The sequence below is a fragment of the Zootoca vivipara genome, chromosome 1, assembly GCF_963506605.1.
Source record: "Zootoca vivipara chromosome 1, rZooViv1.1, whole genome shotgun sequence".
Lineage (NCBI taxonomy): Eukaryota > Metazoa > Chordata > Lepidosauria > Squamata > Lacertidae > Zootoca > Zootoca vivipara.
The window spans coordinates 4,710,986-4,727,400 of NC_083276.1; the positions used below are offsets into that span (position 1 = coordinate 4,710,986).

Consider the following 16,415-nt stretch of genomic DNA (forward strand, 5'->3'; position numbering starts at 1 on the left):
AAAAAGTAGAAGAGAAAGGAAAGGAAAAGCTACGGGAAGATTGACAGAGGCCAAGTAGGTGGGACATCCCTTTGCAGAGCCCAGGACAGAGGAGGAGGAGGAGGAGGAGGAGGAGGAGGAGGAGGAGGAGGAGGGCGGAGTTTGCGGCCCGCTGATTGACAGGCTGGCTCCTCGGACCCACGTGACCCTCTCCGGGGCTGGAAGAAAAGCAGAAGGCAGCCTGCTCGGGAGTTTCATTATATTCAAATATTTTCGTTTTCCAGGAGTCGCTCTGGAGCAGCAAGCCGTGGCGCGCGATTGCTCCTACCCGCAGCCCGGAGAAGAAGACGAAGAGGAAAAAGGCGAAGCAGCAGCAGCGGCGAGCGATTGACTCTCCCCGGCTCCGCAAAGCGGCTTGACTCCGGATTCCCCGCGTGAGCTTTCCCACGAGTCCTGCTCCACGCTTGGCTGTCAAGAACCATGGACTGTTTCTATATGCCTTGCTTTCTGTCAGTGAGTAGCTCTTTCTCATTCCTTGTGTGAGTTCTGGTTTAAAGGGGGGGGGGGGGATGGTGAAAAAGAACCGAGAGAGAGAGACGGAGCTTGTTGTGTGAGTGAGTGAGCGAGTGAACGCCGGACTCTCAAACTTCCGAGCCCATTTATTCACTCCCTTTAAAAACAAATGGTTCATTTCGAAACAGGGTTTGTTTTTTGTTTTTTTAAGGGGAGAGCATTTTCGCTGCAATCCCTCCGTGCCCTTACTTGAGAGTAAGCCCTACTGGGGGCTTACTTCCAAGTAAACGCCCATCGGCTTGGACTGTAGTTAGTGTCTGTGTGTTTTTCTTTTTTTAAATGAAGATCTAGCTTTTACCCCCCCGGGGATATTTGTCAAATGCGAGAACGACTGGAGACCCTGGCGAAGGCGCGTCCTCCCCCTCCGCGTTCCCCCCTTCCCCTCACGATCCACGAGGCCCTTATGCCGGAGAGGGGCTGCAGATCTCCCCGTCCCCTCCCCGCAACCCCCCACGGACGGGGCTACCCCGCGGGCACCTAGTGGCTAGCGGCCGGCAGCCGGGAAGGCTCCAACAGACACTTGCTATGGAGAGCGCTTTCCAAGTGGACCTCCTGAAAGCTTGCTCAACACTGAACCGGGACCTCCGACTCCCAGCCTCTCCCAGTGCATTTTTTTTAAAAAAAAATATTACTTCCATTAACAAGTGCAAAGCCCTGTTTTGATGGGCGAAAAGCAGAGATGGGTTTTCAGAACTCACAAGCCTCTCTGTGCGCGCATATTTCGTGACCCCATTTTTACGCAGATCGTTGCTCAGATAAAACAGGAGAATTTTTTTGAGGGGGGTGTTGATAATTGCGGGGGGGGGCGTAAAGTCCCAAATCTTAATTGGCTGGGCGTAAAGTCCCAATAAGGTTCTGCACTGCATTTTCGGGGGGGGGGGAGATCTGGTTTGTGTTTTGTGGTTTTCGTTGTGTGTGTGTTTTTTTGAGCTTTGGATGTGCGTCTCTTTAACTTTTTCCTAAAGTGTGTCATTTTTGACCGACCTTGTTTGTTTGCTCCTCTTTCTCCCTCCTTCTCCCTCTCTTCCCTCCCCTCCTTCTGCTCTCTGCCCCCCCAACCCAACTACACCCTCCCCCCCCCAATAGAGACACCATGACGCCTGGTAACCGACTCCTGATGGTCATTTTATTGTGCCGAGTGCTGCTTGGAGGTACTAACCGCGCCAGCTTGATACCCGCCGAGACTGGGAAGAAGAAGGTGGTCGGGGACTATCTCCAGCAGCAGCAGCAGCAGCAGCAGCAACAGCGAGCCGGGGAGGCCGGAGACGGAGAAGGCGCCTCGGGGACTTCGCGCCGCCCGTTCCCGAGCCATGAACTCTTGCGCGGGTTCGAGGCTACCCTTCTCCAGATGTTCGGGCTCCGGCGGCGGCCGCAGCCCAGCAAGGCAGCGCTCGTCCCTTCATACATGCTGGATCTCTATCGCCTCCAGTCCGGGGAAGAGGAGGAAAAGCTGCAGGATCTCAGCCTCCAGTACCCGGAGAAGTCCACCAGCCGCGCCAACACCGTGAGGAGTTTCCATCACGAAGGTATGCAAACTGGAAAGGGGCGCACGGAGCGCTTCTCAGTAGATCTCCGACTATTATGATGGTGATTGGTAATGAGGGGATTTCAGAATTTGATTTTTTTTGGGGGGGGTGGAGAACGAAATCTGATGCACCCCTCGTGTCCAGTTGGGGCTTTCTTGCGAGTAAATGCTCCTGAAAGGATCAGGCGGCCCGAGGTCGGAACTGGGCTAAAAGCACCGCTTGCAAGTTTCCCGGGTTGCACTGGGTGGGTTAGGTGTCCCCTGGGTTTTTTTTCGGGGGGGTGGAAGGGGTAGTTCGTTTTCTCCTCCTCCTTCATCCCTGCTCCGCATCCGGCTGTGGATGCGATGGATTTGGACTGAAACCGGTTCCGAGTGTGGTACTCCGGCGTGACTCCGGCTCGCCCTCTATGGAGAGGCGTGATGAGCGAGGGTGCCCTCTTTCTCCCTTGCCCAGGAAGCAGCTAAAGGAGGACGGACAACAGGGGGCTTGTGTGGGCATTCCTGCGCTCACACACGGAAACCGGGATCTGGAGAAACGTTTCTACGAGAAAGACGATCTCATTATGTTTTAGTGGAAGGGTTTGACCTCTCGAGAAGTGGGCTCGCTTGGTTTAAGAGCAGGATGCAGTACGTCGTTTGGGAGGAGAGAGGTCTGCAGATTACTTTTGCACGATTGAGACCGCTATTGCCAACTAAAATTGTTGGTATATTATTAAACCATCTTTCTCCGGTTGAACCTCGGCATGAGTGCGCACGGACTGAAAGGCGTTCTCTCTCTGAGTCGCCCATCGCAGCTGCTCCAGATTTCACTCCGGTTCTGTTACTCCCACCCCCCATCTCGCTCCTCCTCTCTTCCCGGACCAAACTTAGAAGTTTATGGAGAAAAATCAAAGCGCTCGTCCCCGCCTTTAAACAAAAAAAAACAAAAAACTCCCGCTTGTTCCTTTTGGGAAACGGAGGGAGGGAAGAGAGGGAGATGGCTTTTTTAAAAAATGGCCAACGTAAAACTGCGTCTGCTGGGGGGGGGAGTGTGTGTGAGAGAGGGGGGGAGGGGAGAGAGATATACAAGTGGATCAAAATGTTTCCTAGCCAGTTTGCTGCTTTTTTTCTTCTGGAACCGGGAATCTGGACTGGTTGCAACCCCTGTTATCAGAAAGGGGTTGAGGGGGGGCTTCGCGCACCAGGAGAGCACCTCCCTTTTCCCTAACAGTACATTTAAAGAGGAAATGTATTTTTAAAACACATATGCCCACTTTTTCCTCTGCAATATTAGTAAGAACTGCTACTGTTATTAAATTATAACTCGCAAGCCGTATTTGGTAAATGGGAATCTATTGCAAGGCACAACCTGTTTCCTCTAGAGTAGCTCCTGTTGGATCAGAGTCGTCTGCTGACGACGGAGCTGGAGAAGTGTGCCCTAGGCGTGCGTGGCCGTGGGGAAGGGATCACACGAGCTCGTGCAAGGACTTATAGGGGAAGGAGAGGCCACAATGTACGCTGCTTATGTGCAGAGGTGACGGAGGGGGGATGTGGGAATAACAGAACAACGACTTGATTCGAATTTGGCGGATAGAGCAAGAAGCCACGCGACCCCGCAGTACACTGACTAGTGGGAATCCAGCGAGGGTGAATTTCACAGTTGCTGAATCTACACTTGAATGGGAGCGCGTCCGATGTATTTTTTAAAAAGAGAGGCAGGGGAAAGGGGGAGAGGCGCATGGGTTTAACTTTTCATGGGAAAAGGGGAAATCCTGTTCTTGAATCCTAAAGGCGTGCTTGCATCCCCCTCGCGGGCAGGGTCCTTTGTGCTGTTGGCTCGATGGCCAGCGCCGTGCACATGTAAGGCGGGGCAAAAAAATTAAAAAGTAACAACATAGGGCGCGTGACGGACACTCTGCACGTGCTCGGAGGGCTGGGACGCACGAATGGTGCCTGAGCAAACAGCTCGAGGCCGCTACAAAAGAGCAGAGAACAGAGTGGGGAGGGGGCGCCAGAGTGTGGGGGGCGGAGGATCGAACCCCTACCAGCAAGATGATCTGAGTTCAAAGCAGAGACTCTCCTAAACTGAGAGTCGTAGAAGTCACTCTTACCTACGCCCCATCTTATGCAGGATGATTACTGTACTATGAAGGGAATCCTAAGGATTTAAGCGGGGGGAGGGTTGCAGCCTCATAAGTGGGCCAGGAACCGCAGCCTTGCAGCCCGGTCACCCGCTGGCCTGGCTTCATTTCTTAGCAAAGCGCGTTTAGGATCGCAGCAATGCTATCCCCAAGTATGCCTTGTTGCCCGCAGCGCAACTTTTGCGCAAGGCTTCCAAGGATGGGGCTCCTCCTCTAGTCCTCGCGTGCTTCTATTAGGCAGCAGACACCTGGGAATCAAACGAGCCTTTCCCCCGAGTAAACTGGGCCGGCCAGGATGCTAATGCCAGCTGGGGGAGGCGATAACCCAAAAGGCAGGTGAAATTGACAAAGGGGGTGTGGGGGGGGTTACTTCTGGAGGAGATGGGCAGGGGAATTGTTCCTCTCCGGCCCGGTGCCTTAGCAGGTGGATCGCGCCCTCCCCGTGACGTTGGCCCAGCCAGCCACCCAACCCACGGCCATCACGCTCTCGGTTTTGTCCGGGCTTGCTCAAACCGCCCCGTCTGTTCTGTGCGTCTGTTGTCTCGCCTTCCTCCTGCCAACAAACAACCGTAGCGTCTCTTGCTTTCTCTTCCCGGTCCCCTTCCCCTCTCCAGAGCACCTCGAGCAAGTGCCGGGGCCCGCGAACCAGCCGGCCCGCCTGCGCTACTTCTTCAACCTGAGCAGCGTGCCGTCGGGCGAGGCCATTTCCTCGGCGGAGCTGCGGCTCTTCCGACAGCAGATCGTCGGCGAGGACGGGGCGTCCTCCTGGGAGAGGGGCTTCCACCGGATCAACATTTACGAGGTGATGAAGCCCCTCCGCCGAGGGGAGGACCTGGTCACCCGGCTGTTGGACACCCGCCTGGTGCACCACAACGTGAGCCGCTGGGAGAGCTTCGACGTGAGCCCCGCCGTTATCCGATGGACCGCAGGCGGCCAGCCCAACCACGGGCTGGCCGTGGAGGTTGTGCCCCTCCACCCCGCGCTACAGACTCACCAGGGCAGCCATGTCCGGATTAGCCGCTCTTTACCTCAAGGGGGCCGTCTGGAGGCCGGAGACTGGGCCCGCCTCCGGCCCCTGCTGGTCACTTTCAGCCACGACGGCCGGGGCCAGTCGCTGCTGACGCGCCGGGCCAAGCGCAGCCCCAAGCACGCGCACCAGCGCGCGCGCAAGAACAAGAAGAACTGCCGCCGCCACGCGCTCTATGTGGATTTCAGCGACGTGGGCTGGAACGACTGGATCGTGGCCCCGCCGGGCTACCAGGCTTTCTACTGCCACGGGGACTGCCCTTTCCCTTTGGCCGACCACCTCAACTCTACCAACCACGCCATCGTGCAGACGCTGGTCAACTCGGTCAACGGCAGCATCCCCAAAGCCTGCTGCGTTCCCACCGAGCTCAGCGCCATATCTATGCTCTACCTGGACGAGTACGACAAAGTGGTCCTCAAGAATTACCAGGAGATGGTGGTCGAAGGGTGTGGGTGTCGTTAAACGCGAAAAACAGAGAGAGAGAGGATTTTTTTTCTTTAAAAAAGTGATAAAACAACTTCTTCCCTGTCCGGTTCTCTCACTCACCATCCATCCCGCCCTGTCCAAAATTCCCCAGGGATGGAAGTGGCGGGGAAGAGGTGTTGCTGCTTCTTCTCCTCGTCCTCCTCCCAGGTTCAAGAATGGGCTGGCCTTCTGTGCTTTTTTTTAAAAAGAAAAGAAAAGAAAAGGAACATCAAGTTATACCATAAATTCTCTTTCTCACCTGCGCTCACCCAGGGGCGCGTGCACGCCAGCAAAAAAAAAAAAAGAGGAAAAAAATCCCTTAATCCGTTCACCTTGACCTTATTTATGACTTTATGTGCAAATGTTTTGACAATAATGATCATATATTTTGACAAAATATATTTATAACGACATATTAAAAGATAAAAAATAAAGCGAGTCATTATTTTAAAGGTAAACACAATATCTTTTATATTTTTAATTTTTTTTTTTAAAAAAAGGCATTTATTTCTATTTGCGGGGAGGGGGGATTTTCTTTCTTCTCTTTCTCTCTCCCCAGCCCCAGAGGTTTCCCCTGCCCCGCTCTTGTTTTCTTTTTCCATTGTCTTAATTGCTAACTCACTTGCCTGGCTGTAATTTCGGGGGCAGGACTAAGATTATATTTCATAGGACCTCCACACCTCTGGGCACGTCTTAGCATCATTTTTGCACGGTCTTAGTGATTGTTGTGGCCGATTGGTCCCACCTGTGCAAGCTAGGTCTCTGCGTAAGATCCAGTCTTTGGCGTGGGTGCGGTGGGGGAGCGCGCTATGCTCTGATTGGGGGTTGCCTTATCACCCCCACCCCACCCCGCCTGTCCACTGCGCCTGCGTGCGCTTGTGACACACCTCGCGTGTTGTTGTGGGTTCAAACCGTCTGAGAAACTTCCCACCCGTTCCTGTCCAAACTTGGCCCTCTCCAACCAAAGGGCTAAAACTGGATGGAAGTGACTCCCCCCGCCCGCCAGCAACGATGCTCAAGATCCGAGAGTGCCGCGTGTGAGAGCCCTCAGAGTAGATCCACCTAGGCAGACACTTGTATCTACCCGGAGTGTCTGTTCGGAAGCGAGACCCATTCATTTCAATGGAGCAACCATCCCATTGATGCGGCTTAGCCAGATCCGCAAAACCATTAGTCCTTTAAATTAGGGGGCCCTTTTGGCTCCCCAATAAAATATTTGAGGGGGCCTCCCCCCAAGTTGATGGGCATCACCATTCAAATGGTGTGTGTGCATTCGATTATGCGGAATGGGGTTTACCTGCCCCCAATATTTTATTTAAGTTGGCACCCCTGGAACACAACAACCACTTTATTGACCGCACATGGTCGGCCCAGGCTGTCTTAGCTAGCATAACTCTCGCCCCTCTCCTCTGAGTAAATTATTTAGCCAGGAGAAGGTTTAATTTGAGCCACTCCCCCTAGCAGGGGGGGGAGAGATGGGTCACCTGAGTACATGCAGAGTGTGTTTCTGTCCCCGCTGGGTTCCTTTCTGACCTCCCCTCCGCCCCACCGCTGGGATTGGAGAGCCCAGGTTCACACCCCTGGCTACCTTTCATAGGATCGTAAGAGTTGGAAGCGATCCCCAGGGGTCATCCAGTCCAACCCCCTGCAATGCAGGGATCTCAGCGAAAGGATCCATGACAGATGGCTGCCCAACAACTTCTGCTTAAAAGCCTCTGCTTCATTCCCTCCCTCTAGAAACCAGCCACCGCTTGGTCTTCGAGGGATGGCAGATTGCATCTCCCCGGGCGTAAATCCAAGGCTATCAGTTTTTTTAGCTTGTTGTGGGTGGCCTGCCTTTCCTGTTTACATCCTGTGCGTCTCCAACTTTTGCGTCTGGATGGGGGCTTATTTTGTGCTTGCTTTGCCTAGCACACTTGTTTGTCTTTTTTTTTTTTAAAAAAATGCTCCTTTTAGCCCCCTCCTGTTGGCGATTTTGCAAAAGGTTTCTCTCTCTACACACAGATCTCCTGGCATCCTGTTCACCCTTTGCTGTGAGTTTTATTACAAGTGCAATTTCCAGCAGCTGTGTTTTGTCGCCTGACTCTTTCAAAATGCCCCTCAATTGTGTAACCATAGAATCATAGAATCATAGAGTTGGAAGAGACCACGAGGGCCATCCAGTCCAACCCCCTGCCAAGCAGGAAACACCGTCAAACCAGGCTGTGATTAGTTAGCAGCGGGGGGGGGAACTCTGCACATGCTCAGGAGAGTTTACAGGCGTCATACAAACTGTACAGCTGATTGGTTTTCAAGTCCAGTCAACAAGTTTATTGTTCCAGCAGAAGGCCATGGACTGTGACTGATTAGTAAGGAGGTGCAGGAAATACTCTGCATATGCTCAGGAGAGTATTTCCGCATTCCTCAAACCTGTGCAGCCAGGCTGTGATTAGTTAGCAAAAGAGGAGGTTGATATTATACCTAGGAGCAGAGGAAACTGCCTTATATCAAGTCATTTGGCCCATCTAGATCATAGAATCACAGAACTGTAGAGCTGGAAGGGACCCTGAGGTATATTGTCCGCACTGACTGGCAGCAGCTCTTGGGTTTTTTTTTTTTAAGTAAGGCTCTATCAATGCAAGAGCATTTGCTTTGCACCCAGAAGGTCCCAGTTTTGGTCCCCAGTGACATCTCTAGGTAGGTTTTGGAAACATCCCCTGCCTGACCCCCTGGAGTGCTGCTGCCAGCCAGTGTCGGCACTATTGAGCTATATTGGTAAGTATAAGACAGCTTCCTGTGTACCTGGAGATGTTGGGGATTGAACGTGGGGTCTTGTGCATGCTGGGCGGATGCTGTTCTACTGAGCTTCTCCCCTTCCCCGCCCGCTCAGGAGAGTCTTCATCAAGAAACCTTGAATCTTTGGCAAGGGTGCTCAGCCCTGTGAAAAGGGAGGTTTGGCTTTTGGGGAACTACCTGTTCCTTTGCCCCAAGCAGCAGAGCAGAAGCGACAAAACAGGCTGGCCAGCCACACCAAATTTGCCCCCAAACCTTAGGGGGGGGGCAGGAAAACACCTGACTTGCTTACCATGGAACAGAGGAAGATAGGCAGAGAGAGAGAGAGAGAGAGAGAGAGAGAGAGAGAGAGATGCATTTGAAAGAGGCTCTGGGTTTACCTGGGGGAGGTGAATATGCTCAGCCCTGGAGGGTTTTATTATTATTATTTATTTATATATATTTTTACCTTTCCTTTCTGCTTTAACCCTCTCTTGCCTCGGGCTCCCAGGTTCAAAGCTATTAACATTTCGCAGGAGGAGGAGAGGGATGAGGAAAGCCACTTCACCTCACATCAAAGCTTCCCAAAGCCTTTGAAGATCATATCTGGCAATTATGATGCTCAAAGTAGTGAGGTGGGGAAAGAGAGAGAGAGAGAGAGAGAGAGAGAGAGGGAGGGAGGGAGATTTGAGAAGAGTTAAATATGGATTGGGAGCTAAATGGCTATTTAGGGGGTCTGTTCTCTTTTTTTCTTTTGCAAAACAGATTGTCCAGGTAAATGAGGCAGAGGGAGGGGGCATTTCCGAGTGAAAACATGAGAACTTCTTGACTTTTGTTGAGCTCAGTGTTGTGGACACGATTTGCGCGCTGCACCATTGAAATGAATGGGGGCCATAACAACAACAACAGCAGTAGCAACAACGCTAATATGTTTCTGAGCACGACTCAACGTGTTGGTGCTGACCTTGAAAGCCCTAAACGGCCTCGGCCCAGTATACCTGAAGGAGCGTCTCCACCCCCATCGTTCTGCCCGGACACTGAGGTCCAGCTCTGAGGGCCTTCTGCTGGTTCCCTCAATGCACGAAGTGAGGTTGCAGGGAACTAGGCAGAGGGCCTTCTCGGTGGTGACACCCTCCCTGTGGAACGCCCTCCCTTCAGATGTCAAGGAGAAAAGTAAGAATATAACATTTAGAAGACATCTGAAGGTGGCCCTGTATAGGGAAGTTTTTAATGTTTTATTGTGTTTTCCATATTCTCTTGGGAGTCGCCCAGAGCATAGTTGCCAAGTCTCCCGTTTTTTGCGGGAAACCCCTGTATTTTAAACCGTTTCCCGCTGGCAGCCCGGATTGGGGAAAATCCTGTAAATCCCCCGGATTTCCTACCTGCCAGGGAGGCTCCATTTTGGGTCCTGGCGCCGCCCGATTTCCAGTGCCCAGACATGGATAGCGCGGCACCGGAAGTCGCTTCTATGCATATCCATGCGTAGAAGCGACTTCCGGTGCCACTCCGCCCATGCCTGGGCACCAAAAATTGGGTAGAGCGCACCGGAAGTTGCTTCTATGCCAGGCATCCCCAAACTTCGGCTCTCCAGATGTTTTGGACTACAATTCCCATCTTCCCTGACCACTGGTCCTGTTAGCTAGGGATCATGGGCGTTGTAGGCCAAAACATCTGGAGGGCCGCAGTTTGGGGATGCCTGTTCTACGCATGTCCGGACATGCGTAGAAGCGACATTCCGAAGTCGCTTCTACGCATGTCCAGTGCCGCGCTGCTGCTGATCCTGCATTTTTCAGTGGGAGACTTGGCAGCTATGGCCCAGAGTGTCTGGGACAACCCAGTCAGATGGGTCAGGGGTACAAATAATAAAATTATTACTAGTAGTAGCAGTCGTGGTTTTATTATTTATATGCCACCCATCTGGCTAGGGTTGGCCCAGCCATTGAAAGGCTCAAGCCTGAGAAACCGTGCCTCAGAGAGTACTGGTTGCTAGGGGGGATTGTGAAGTAGGTAATGTTGCTGAACATAAGAAGTGTTTTGCTGGATCAGGCCAATGGCCCATCGAGTCCAGCATCCCCTTCTCACGGCAGCCAACCAGATGCCTGTGGGGAAACCCAGGAGCAGGATCTGAACTGAAGAGCCCTCTCCCCTCCTGTGTTTTCAGCAACTGGTCTTCAGAAACATTGCTGCTTCCAGCTGTGTTGTCAGAGCACAGCCATCGTGACACCATGGGTTGTTGGCCATCAAGAACCCTCTCCTCCTCCATGAATCTGCCTAATCTTATTCTAAAGCCAAACAATGTGGTGACTATCGCTACCTCCTGTGAGCACCATAGTTTAACTTAGAGTTGCCATATTTCAAAAGGTGAAAATCCAGACACAAAGTTGTTGGCCAAAGTTGTTGAGGGTTTTTTTAAATTATCCTCATTATAACAATGCCAATTTATAATACAGTTACTAATACCAATCATTCAAATACCGAATTATATAATTGAGGTGGCCCCCCCGCATGCTAGAATTGATGGTTGGATTATTTTCTTTATTATTTATTAATTTCAATTACATTCCTATCATCATCATAACCCCTTATACAACAACTTAATGACTTCTATTTGCATTGACACATTAATGTGTCAAATCAAAGTTGTTGATTTTTTTTGCCCAAATTTGTTAATCTTTTTTTTTTTTTGGCAAAACCTCCCCAAACAAAAGGAAGTTTTTGAGCTAGTTATAAGGAAATTTGCCAAGTTATACACTACCGACATGGGGTTGCCATATGTCCTGATTTTCCTGGACATTTCAGCAATTTCTGCCTGGACACAGCTTCCGATGGCCAGATCCCGGCTATATCCAGGAAATTCCGGATGTTTGGAAACCCTAGTTTTTGGTAGATTGTGCCTGTAGTCCAGGAGTGGGTCAGCAAACCTTTTCAGCAGGGGGCCGGCACACTGTCCCTCAGACCTTGTGGGGGGCCGGACTATATTTTGGGCGGAAAATATTGAATGAATTCCTATGCCGAACAAATAACCCAGAGATGCATTTTAAATAAAAGCACACATTCGACTCATGTAAAAACACGCTGATTCCCGGACCGTCTACGGGCTGGATTTAGAAGGCGATTGGGCCGGATCCGGGCCCCTGGGCCTTACCGTAGTTTGCCTACCCATGCTGTAGTCCTTCCCTGCCCTTTTTTTTTAAAAAAAAGATGAGTGCCTCCTTGGTATGCTTCAGGGGCAATCCAGGGATTTAAGGAATGGAGAAGAGGCAGGCCTCAAGGCAAGGAGTAATCCCAGTGGGAGAGGTTTAATTTGAATGCCAAAAGGACTGCACAGGTGAGAGCATCTGCATGGTCTGTAGCCCCCAGGCCCTTTTCCGCTCAGCTGACTCTGGCACCGGAAAAACTGGGAGAAAAGGGCCTGGGGTGATGGAGCATGGAGAGGTAAAAGCAGTTGGGTGGTGAGGTTGAGGGTTCAGCTGAATCCCCTACCTGGAGATGCTTCTGCACCCAAAGGAGTTGCTCTGCCTCTTTCTTTTAAAATAATCGGAAGCTTCCGGTTCTCATGGTTCTGGAGAAGGAGTTGATTTACCAAGGCCTCAACTGTAATGCCCCGTGGGCTGTCCTGAAAATTGGCTGCCCAGATAAATTTGTAAACATCCTTCGGCTCCTCCATGATAATCTGGCAGCAGCAATCATGGATAACAATGGCTCTCGAAGTGAACCATTCACAGTGGGATCATGCGTTATCGTCCCAACACTATTTATTATATTCATCGCCATGATCCTACACTTTGTCGAAGGGAAACTCCCCACCGGAGTAGAAGTAACAGGTGGTAAGCTCTTTAATCTGAGCACATGGGACGCAAAGAGTAAGGTTACCGTAATTTCCGTCATACGCTGATGACAATGTAGTGTATGCACACTCAGAGGATGACCGCCAAACCATCCTAAATATCTTTGCAGAAGCTTATAGAAAGCAGCCCCTCTGCAGTGCCACAAATCTAACTTAATGGTGTAACATTGGAAAATGTTGATCCTTTTTCCTACCTAGGCAGCTACAAGGGTCAACATTGATGCCAAAATCCAGCATCGCTTGAGCTCTGCGAGTGTGGCTTTCTCCTAATTGAAGCACAGAGTGTTTAAGGCCAAGATGTTCAAAGGGAAACCAAAATGCTTGTTTATAAAGCTATTGTACTACCAACCTTACTGTATGCTTGTGAAACATAGATCACTTATGAACGCCATCTCCAACTCCTCTAAAGATTCTATCAATAGTGTCTCAGTGTACTGGAAGAAGCAAAGATCACCAGTGTTGAAGCAATGATTCTTTGATTCCTTGATACTTTGGGATCTGTCCGTCCAAGAGGACCTGTTCCACTGAGACCTTCTGCTACACAAATCCCAACTAAAGTGAATGGGCATTCCGAGTTAACAGCTCCAATCACTCTCCAATTTACAAGAGCATAAGTAGAGCCTGCTGGATCAGGCCAATGGCCCATCTAGTCCAGATCCTGTTCTCACAGTGGCCAACCCGGTGCAGCCTGGGAAAAAACCACTCACCCCCAACTCATCAAGCAAAATGCTTAGAATTTGGCACAGCAGTGGCCACACCGGCTGGACTCAGACAAAAGTCCCAATATGTGGGGCATGTTCCAAATTAAGTGTCTTTCAGGAGTGCTGCTTTAGAAGAATGAGAGTGACTGCAAGGAAAGAAGGCCATTGACTGTGCTGACCATGCAGAACTTCCATGCATGGAAGCAGTATATATCTGAAAAAGTGGGAGAAAGAATGGAGGAGAGACTTTAGCTTCTGGCCCACCAGTGCAAGAAACAGAATGCTGTCTATGATTGCAATCCTATGCTCCCTTCTCTGGGAGTAAGCCCTGTGGAACTCAGAGGAACTTACTTCTGTATAAAACAATTGAATTAAAAGGTGGTGGTTGTTTTTTAACACATTAAACACGAAAATTCAAACTCATTTGTCAGAAAATACAAAACACAATTGTATAGAAAAAAGAATAGAGAAAGGATAACTTAAAAACCCTTTATCACATTTATGGTATATCTTGCATATCAAATCATTTATCCACACATAGCAAGGCAGATTCCCCCAGCGCTCTCTCTCTCTCTCTCTCTCTCTCTCTCTCTCTCTCTCTCTCTCTCTCTCTCTTTAAATATTTTCAAAGTTTCAAAAAGAAAAAACAATCACACACACACACACACTACATTAAACCATAGTCCATATCAGTACCTCTTTGGGGTTCCCTGAACCCCCAGACCTCCCTCCACCCCTCCCTTGGCTTCCAAAATCTATCTTCCTTTTTAAACCGCATCTAAAGGCAGTTATCCAAATTTTTATACTTCCTTTTTATCCTTCGTTGTTTTAAATCACAAGCGCTATGTCGACCCTGCTAACGTTTTTAGATTTTTACAGTGTTCTTTACTATATCCTATCATGTTATGCCATTCTCTATTAAATTTGTTATCTTCCTGGTGCCTGATCTTCCCGGCCAGCCTTGCCACCTCCGCATAGCCCATCATCTTCATTATCCACTCCTCTTTCGATTGGGCTCTTTCTTCTTCCCATCCCTGGGCAAATAGCATTCTTGCCGCTGTTGCATACATAAACAGTGCTTTCTTATCCTTCGGTAATTCTTCTCCTCTTATACCTAATAAGAAGGCCTCTGGGTTTTTTTTAACAAAAGTTCTTTTAAACATTTTTTTCCCCAGTTCATTATGAATCATTTCCAGATTCCTCCAGCTCTCACCTGGGTGCCTACGGTACCTCTTCTCTCAGTCTCCCACCCTGAGAGATCCTTCCTACCCTGTCTTTCTTGAAGGTATCTCCCACCTCCAACTGCCCTTAAAGGGACTTACTTCTGAGACAACATCTATAGCAGTGATGGGCAACCTTTTGAGCTTGGTGTGTCAAAATTCGCAAAAAAAATGAGCATAACTCGGGTGGTGTGTCACTTCAAGAAAAAACCATAATTTCGTGATATTTATAGTTTAAATAACAAAAATGTATAATTGTAATATATAACTGTATTTAATAAACCAAAAACTAATTATTTAACCTAACCAAACCAAAAAACCCTTATTTATCACAAAGTGCCCAGAGTTGTTGAGCTTTTTTGGGGGGGGGAGCTGCTGACCAAAGTTTTGGAGGTTTTTTTGGGGGTGCGAAAGTTGCATTGCTTTTTTGGGGGGGATGCCCCAAAGCTGCTTCAGTTTTTTGGGGGGGAAAGAGAACAGAAATAAATGACGAATAATACCTTCGCTGGAACTAACACGCAGCACCAACATAGTCTGCCAAAGCGCCAAAAAACCCAGCACAGAACGGGTTAAAAAACCGATCTCTGGCTACCAGCAACAACAACAACAACAAAGGATCTGGGTTTTAACAGCGGAGACAAGCTGTAGCAGAGACAAGCTCTAGCAGAGACAAGCTGTAGGAGGAGCGGGAGAACAAATGGGGGGGGGGGGACAACAACAACAGCACGAATGGGCCGATGGGGTGCGTGCCAGCAGTGAGGGCTTCTGACACGCGTGTCATAGGTTCGCCATCACTGATCTATAGAATTGCATGGGAGGAGGGTCTTTAAACTGTCCCAGCTTGACACCTCTGAAGTTCATAAGGCAGACCCAACGAGCCTCCAAGCATTTTCTGTTGACGCTGCAGGAACGTCATCCATCCATTTTCTTCCCTGTCTTTCATGTATGTAGAAAAGAGAAGCAAGGAATCGTTGGCTATATCCTGCACAGAAACATTATGCATGAATGGGTGTTGTTGTTGTTTTTTGTGGGGGGGGGAGGAGGAGGGGGGGAATTGTCTCCTGCGTTTGTTGTTTTTCATCACTGGAGCTCTCCAGGCCTCCAGAAGGGCAGCTTAGTTGAAACCAATAAAATTAGAAGTGGAAAGGTTGCCAAAAGCCTCATCTCCCTGGAGAGCGCAGGTGGAGAGACAGATCAGAGCCAGAGGCGAAAGCAAAACACACACACACACACACACACACAGAGAGAGAGAGAGAGAGAGAGAGAGAGAGAGAGAGAGAGAGAGAGAGAGAGAGAGAGAGAGAGAGAGCCTTTACATTTCTCTTGCAAAAACTCCCTGCCAGAAAAAGGTGGCTCCTTCTCTCCTTTCCAAACCTTCACATTTCACAAAACTGGGAATAAGTCCTTTTACAAGGATTAAGTGTTCCCCTGCCCCACCTGTCCTCCTAACTCCTCTCCCTGCTTTTGAATGTGTGATTTCCAAACACTGAAAAGTTTGTTGTTTCCACACACACACACCCAAATCCATGCCTTGGTTTTGAACCCATGGCCGTGTGCACACCTGCGGCGAGAATGCACTTAAGAGTGGAGAACAGTTTGCATTGCTGCGCCTCGAAAAGGAGATGGCAGAGCTGGGGGGGGGGGGACAGAAACCAAAAATGACCGAGGAGATGGAGCGACGCTCTTCTGAAGAAAGCTTGCAAAATTTGAGTCTTTTTGGTTTAGAGAAAAGGCAAGTGAGTAAGTGGGGTTTATAAAAAAATACAGAGAAAGTGGGCAGATAACAGTTTGTCCTCCCTCTTTCCTAACGCTGTCTATGGCTACTAGTCACGATGGCTGTGTTCTGCTCCCACCTTTGGTAGCAGTGTGTCTCAGGATCCCAATCAGTGCTGGATTTATGTATAAGCTAAACAAGCTATAGCTTAGGGCCCCACTCTCTTGGGGGCACCCCAAAAATTAAAGGGAAAAAACCCCTGGATGTACATTTCCAAAACATATGATGAAAAAGTAAATAAAACCTACATACAGCAACTGTGTTTTGTGTTGTGTAGGCTCCTCTGATGTAAGTCATGGGCCCCGCCTGCTAGCCTGCCCCCTAAATTATCACTGGTTTGCTCATTTCTATATAAAGGGTGCCTACATTCTGCATGGACCGGTCGCATGGGAACATGTGCAAATGGCTTGAGATACTTTTTAGGTCCATCAAC

At 49.7% G+C, this 16,415-nt stretch overlaps 1 protein-coding gene across 1 annotated transcript; it reads left to right on the forward strand.

Moving 5' to 3' along the window:
* The first annotated feature begins 214 nt into the window (after nucleotides 1-214).
* On the forward strand, nucleotides 215-6,045 carry BMP4 (bone morphogenetic protein 4). Its single transcript, XM_035100913.2, has 3 exons — nucleotides 215-492; nucleotides 1,639-2,078; nucleotides 4,812-6,045. Exons 2-3 carry the CDS (start codon nucleotides 1,646-1,648, stop codon nucleotides 5,684-5,686), a joined length of 1,308 nt encoding a protein of 435 aa, XP_034956804.1. The 5' UTR covers nucleotides 215-492; nucleotides 1,639-1,645; the 3' UTR covers nucleotides 5,687-6,045.
* The last annotated feature ends 10,370 nt before the right edge of the window (nucleotides 6,046-16,415 follow it).

What these genes read in the sequence shown, in the direction of transcription:
- BMP4 (XM_035100913.2), top strand. Translation starts at nt 1,646, where the DNA reads ATGACGCCTGGTAACCGACTCCTGATGGTCATTTTATTGTGCCGAGTG. An exon ending in GAGGAGTTTCCATCACGAAG is followed by an intron (nt 2,079 to 4,811) that starts GTATGCAAACTG and finishes TCCCCTCTCCAG; the next exon opens with AGCACCTCGAGCAAGTGCCG.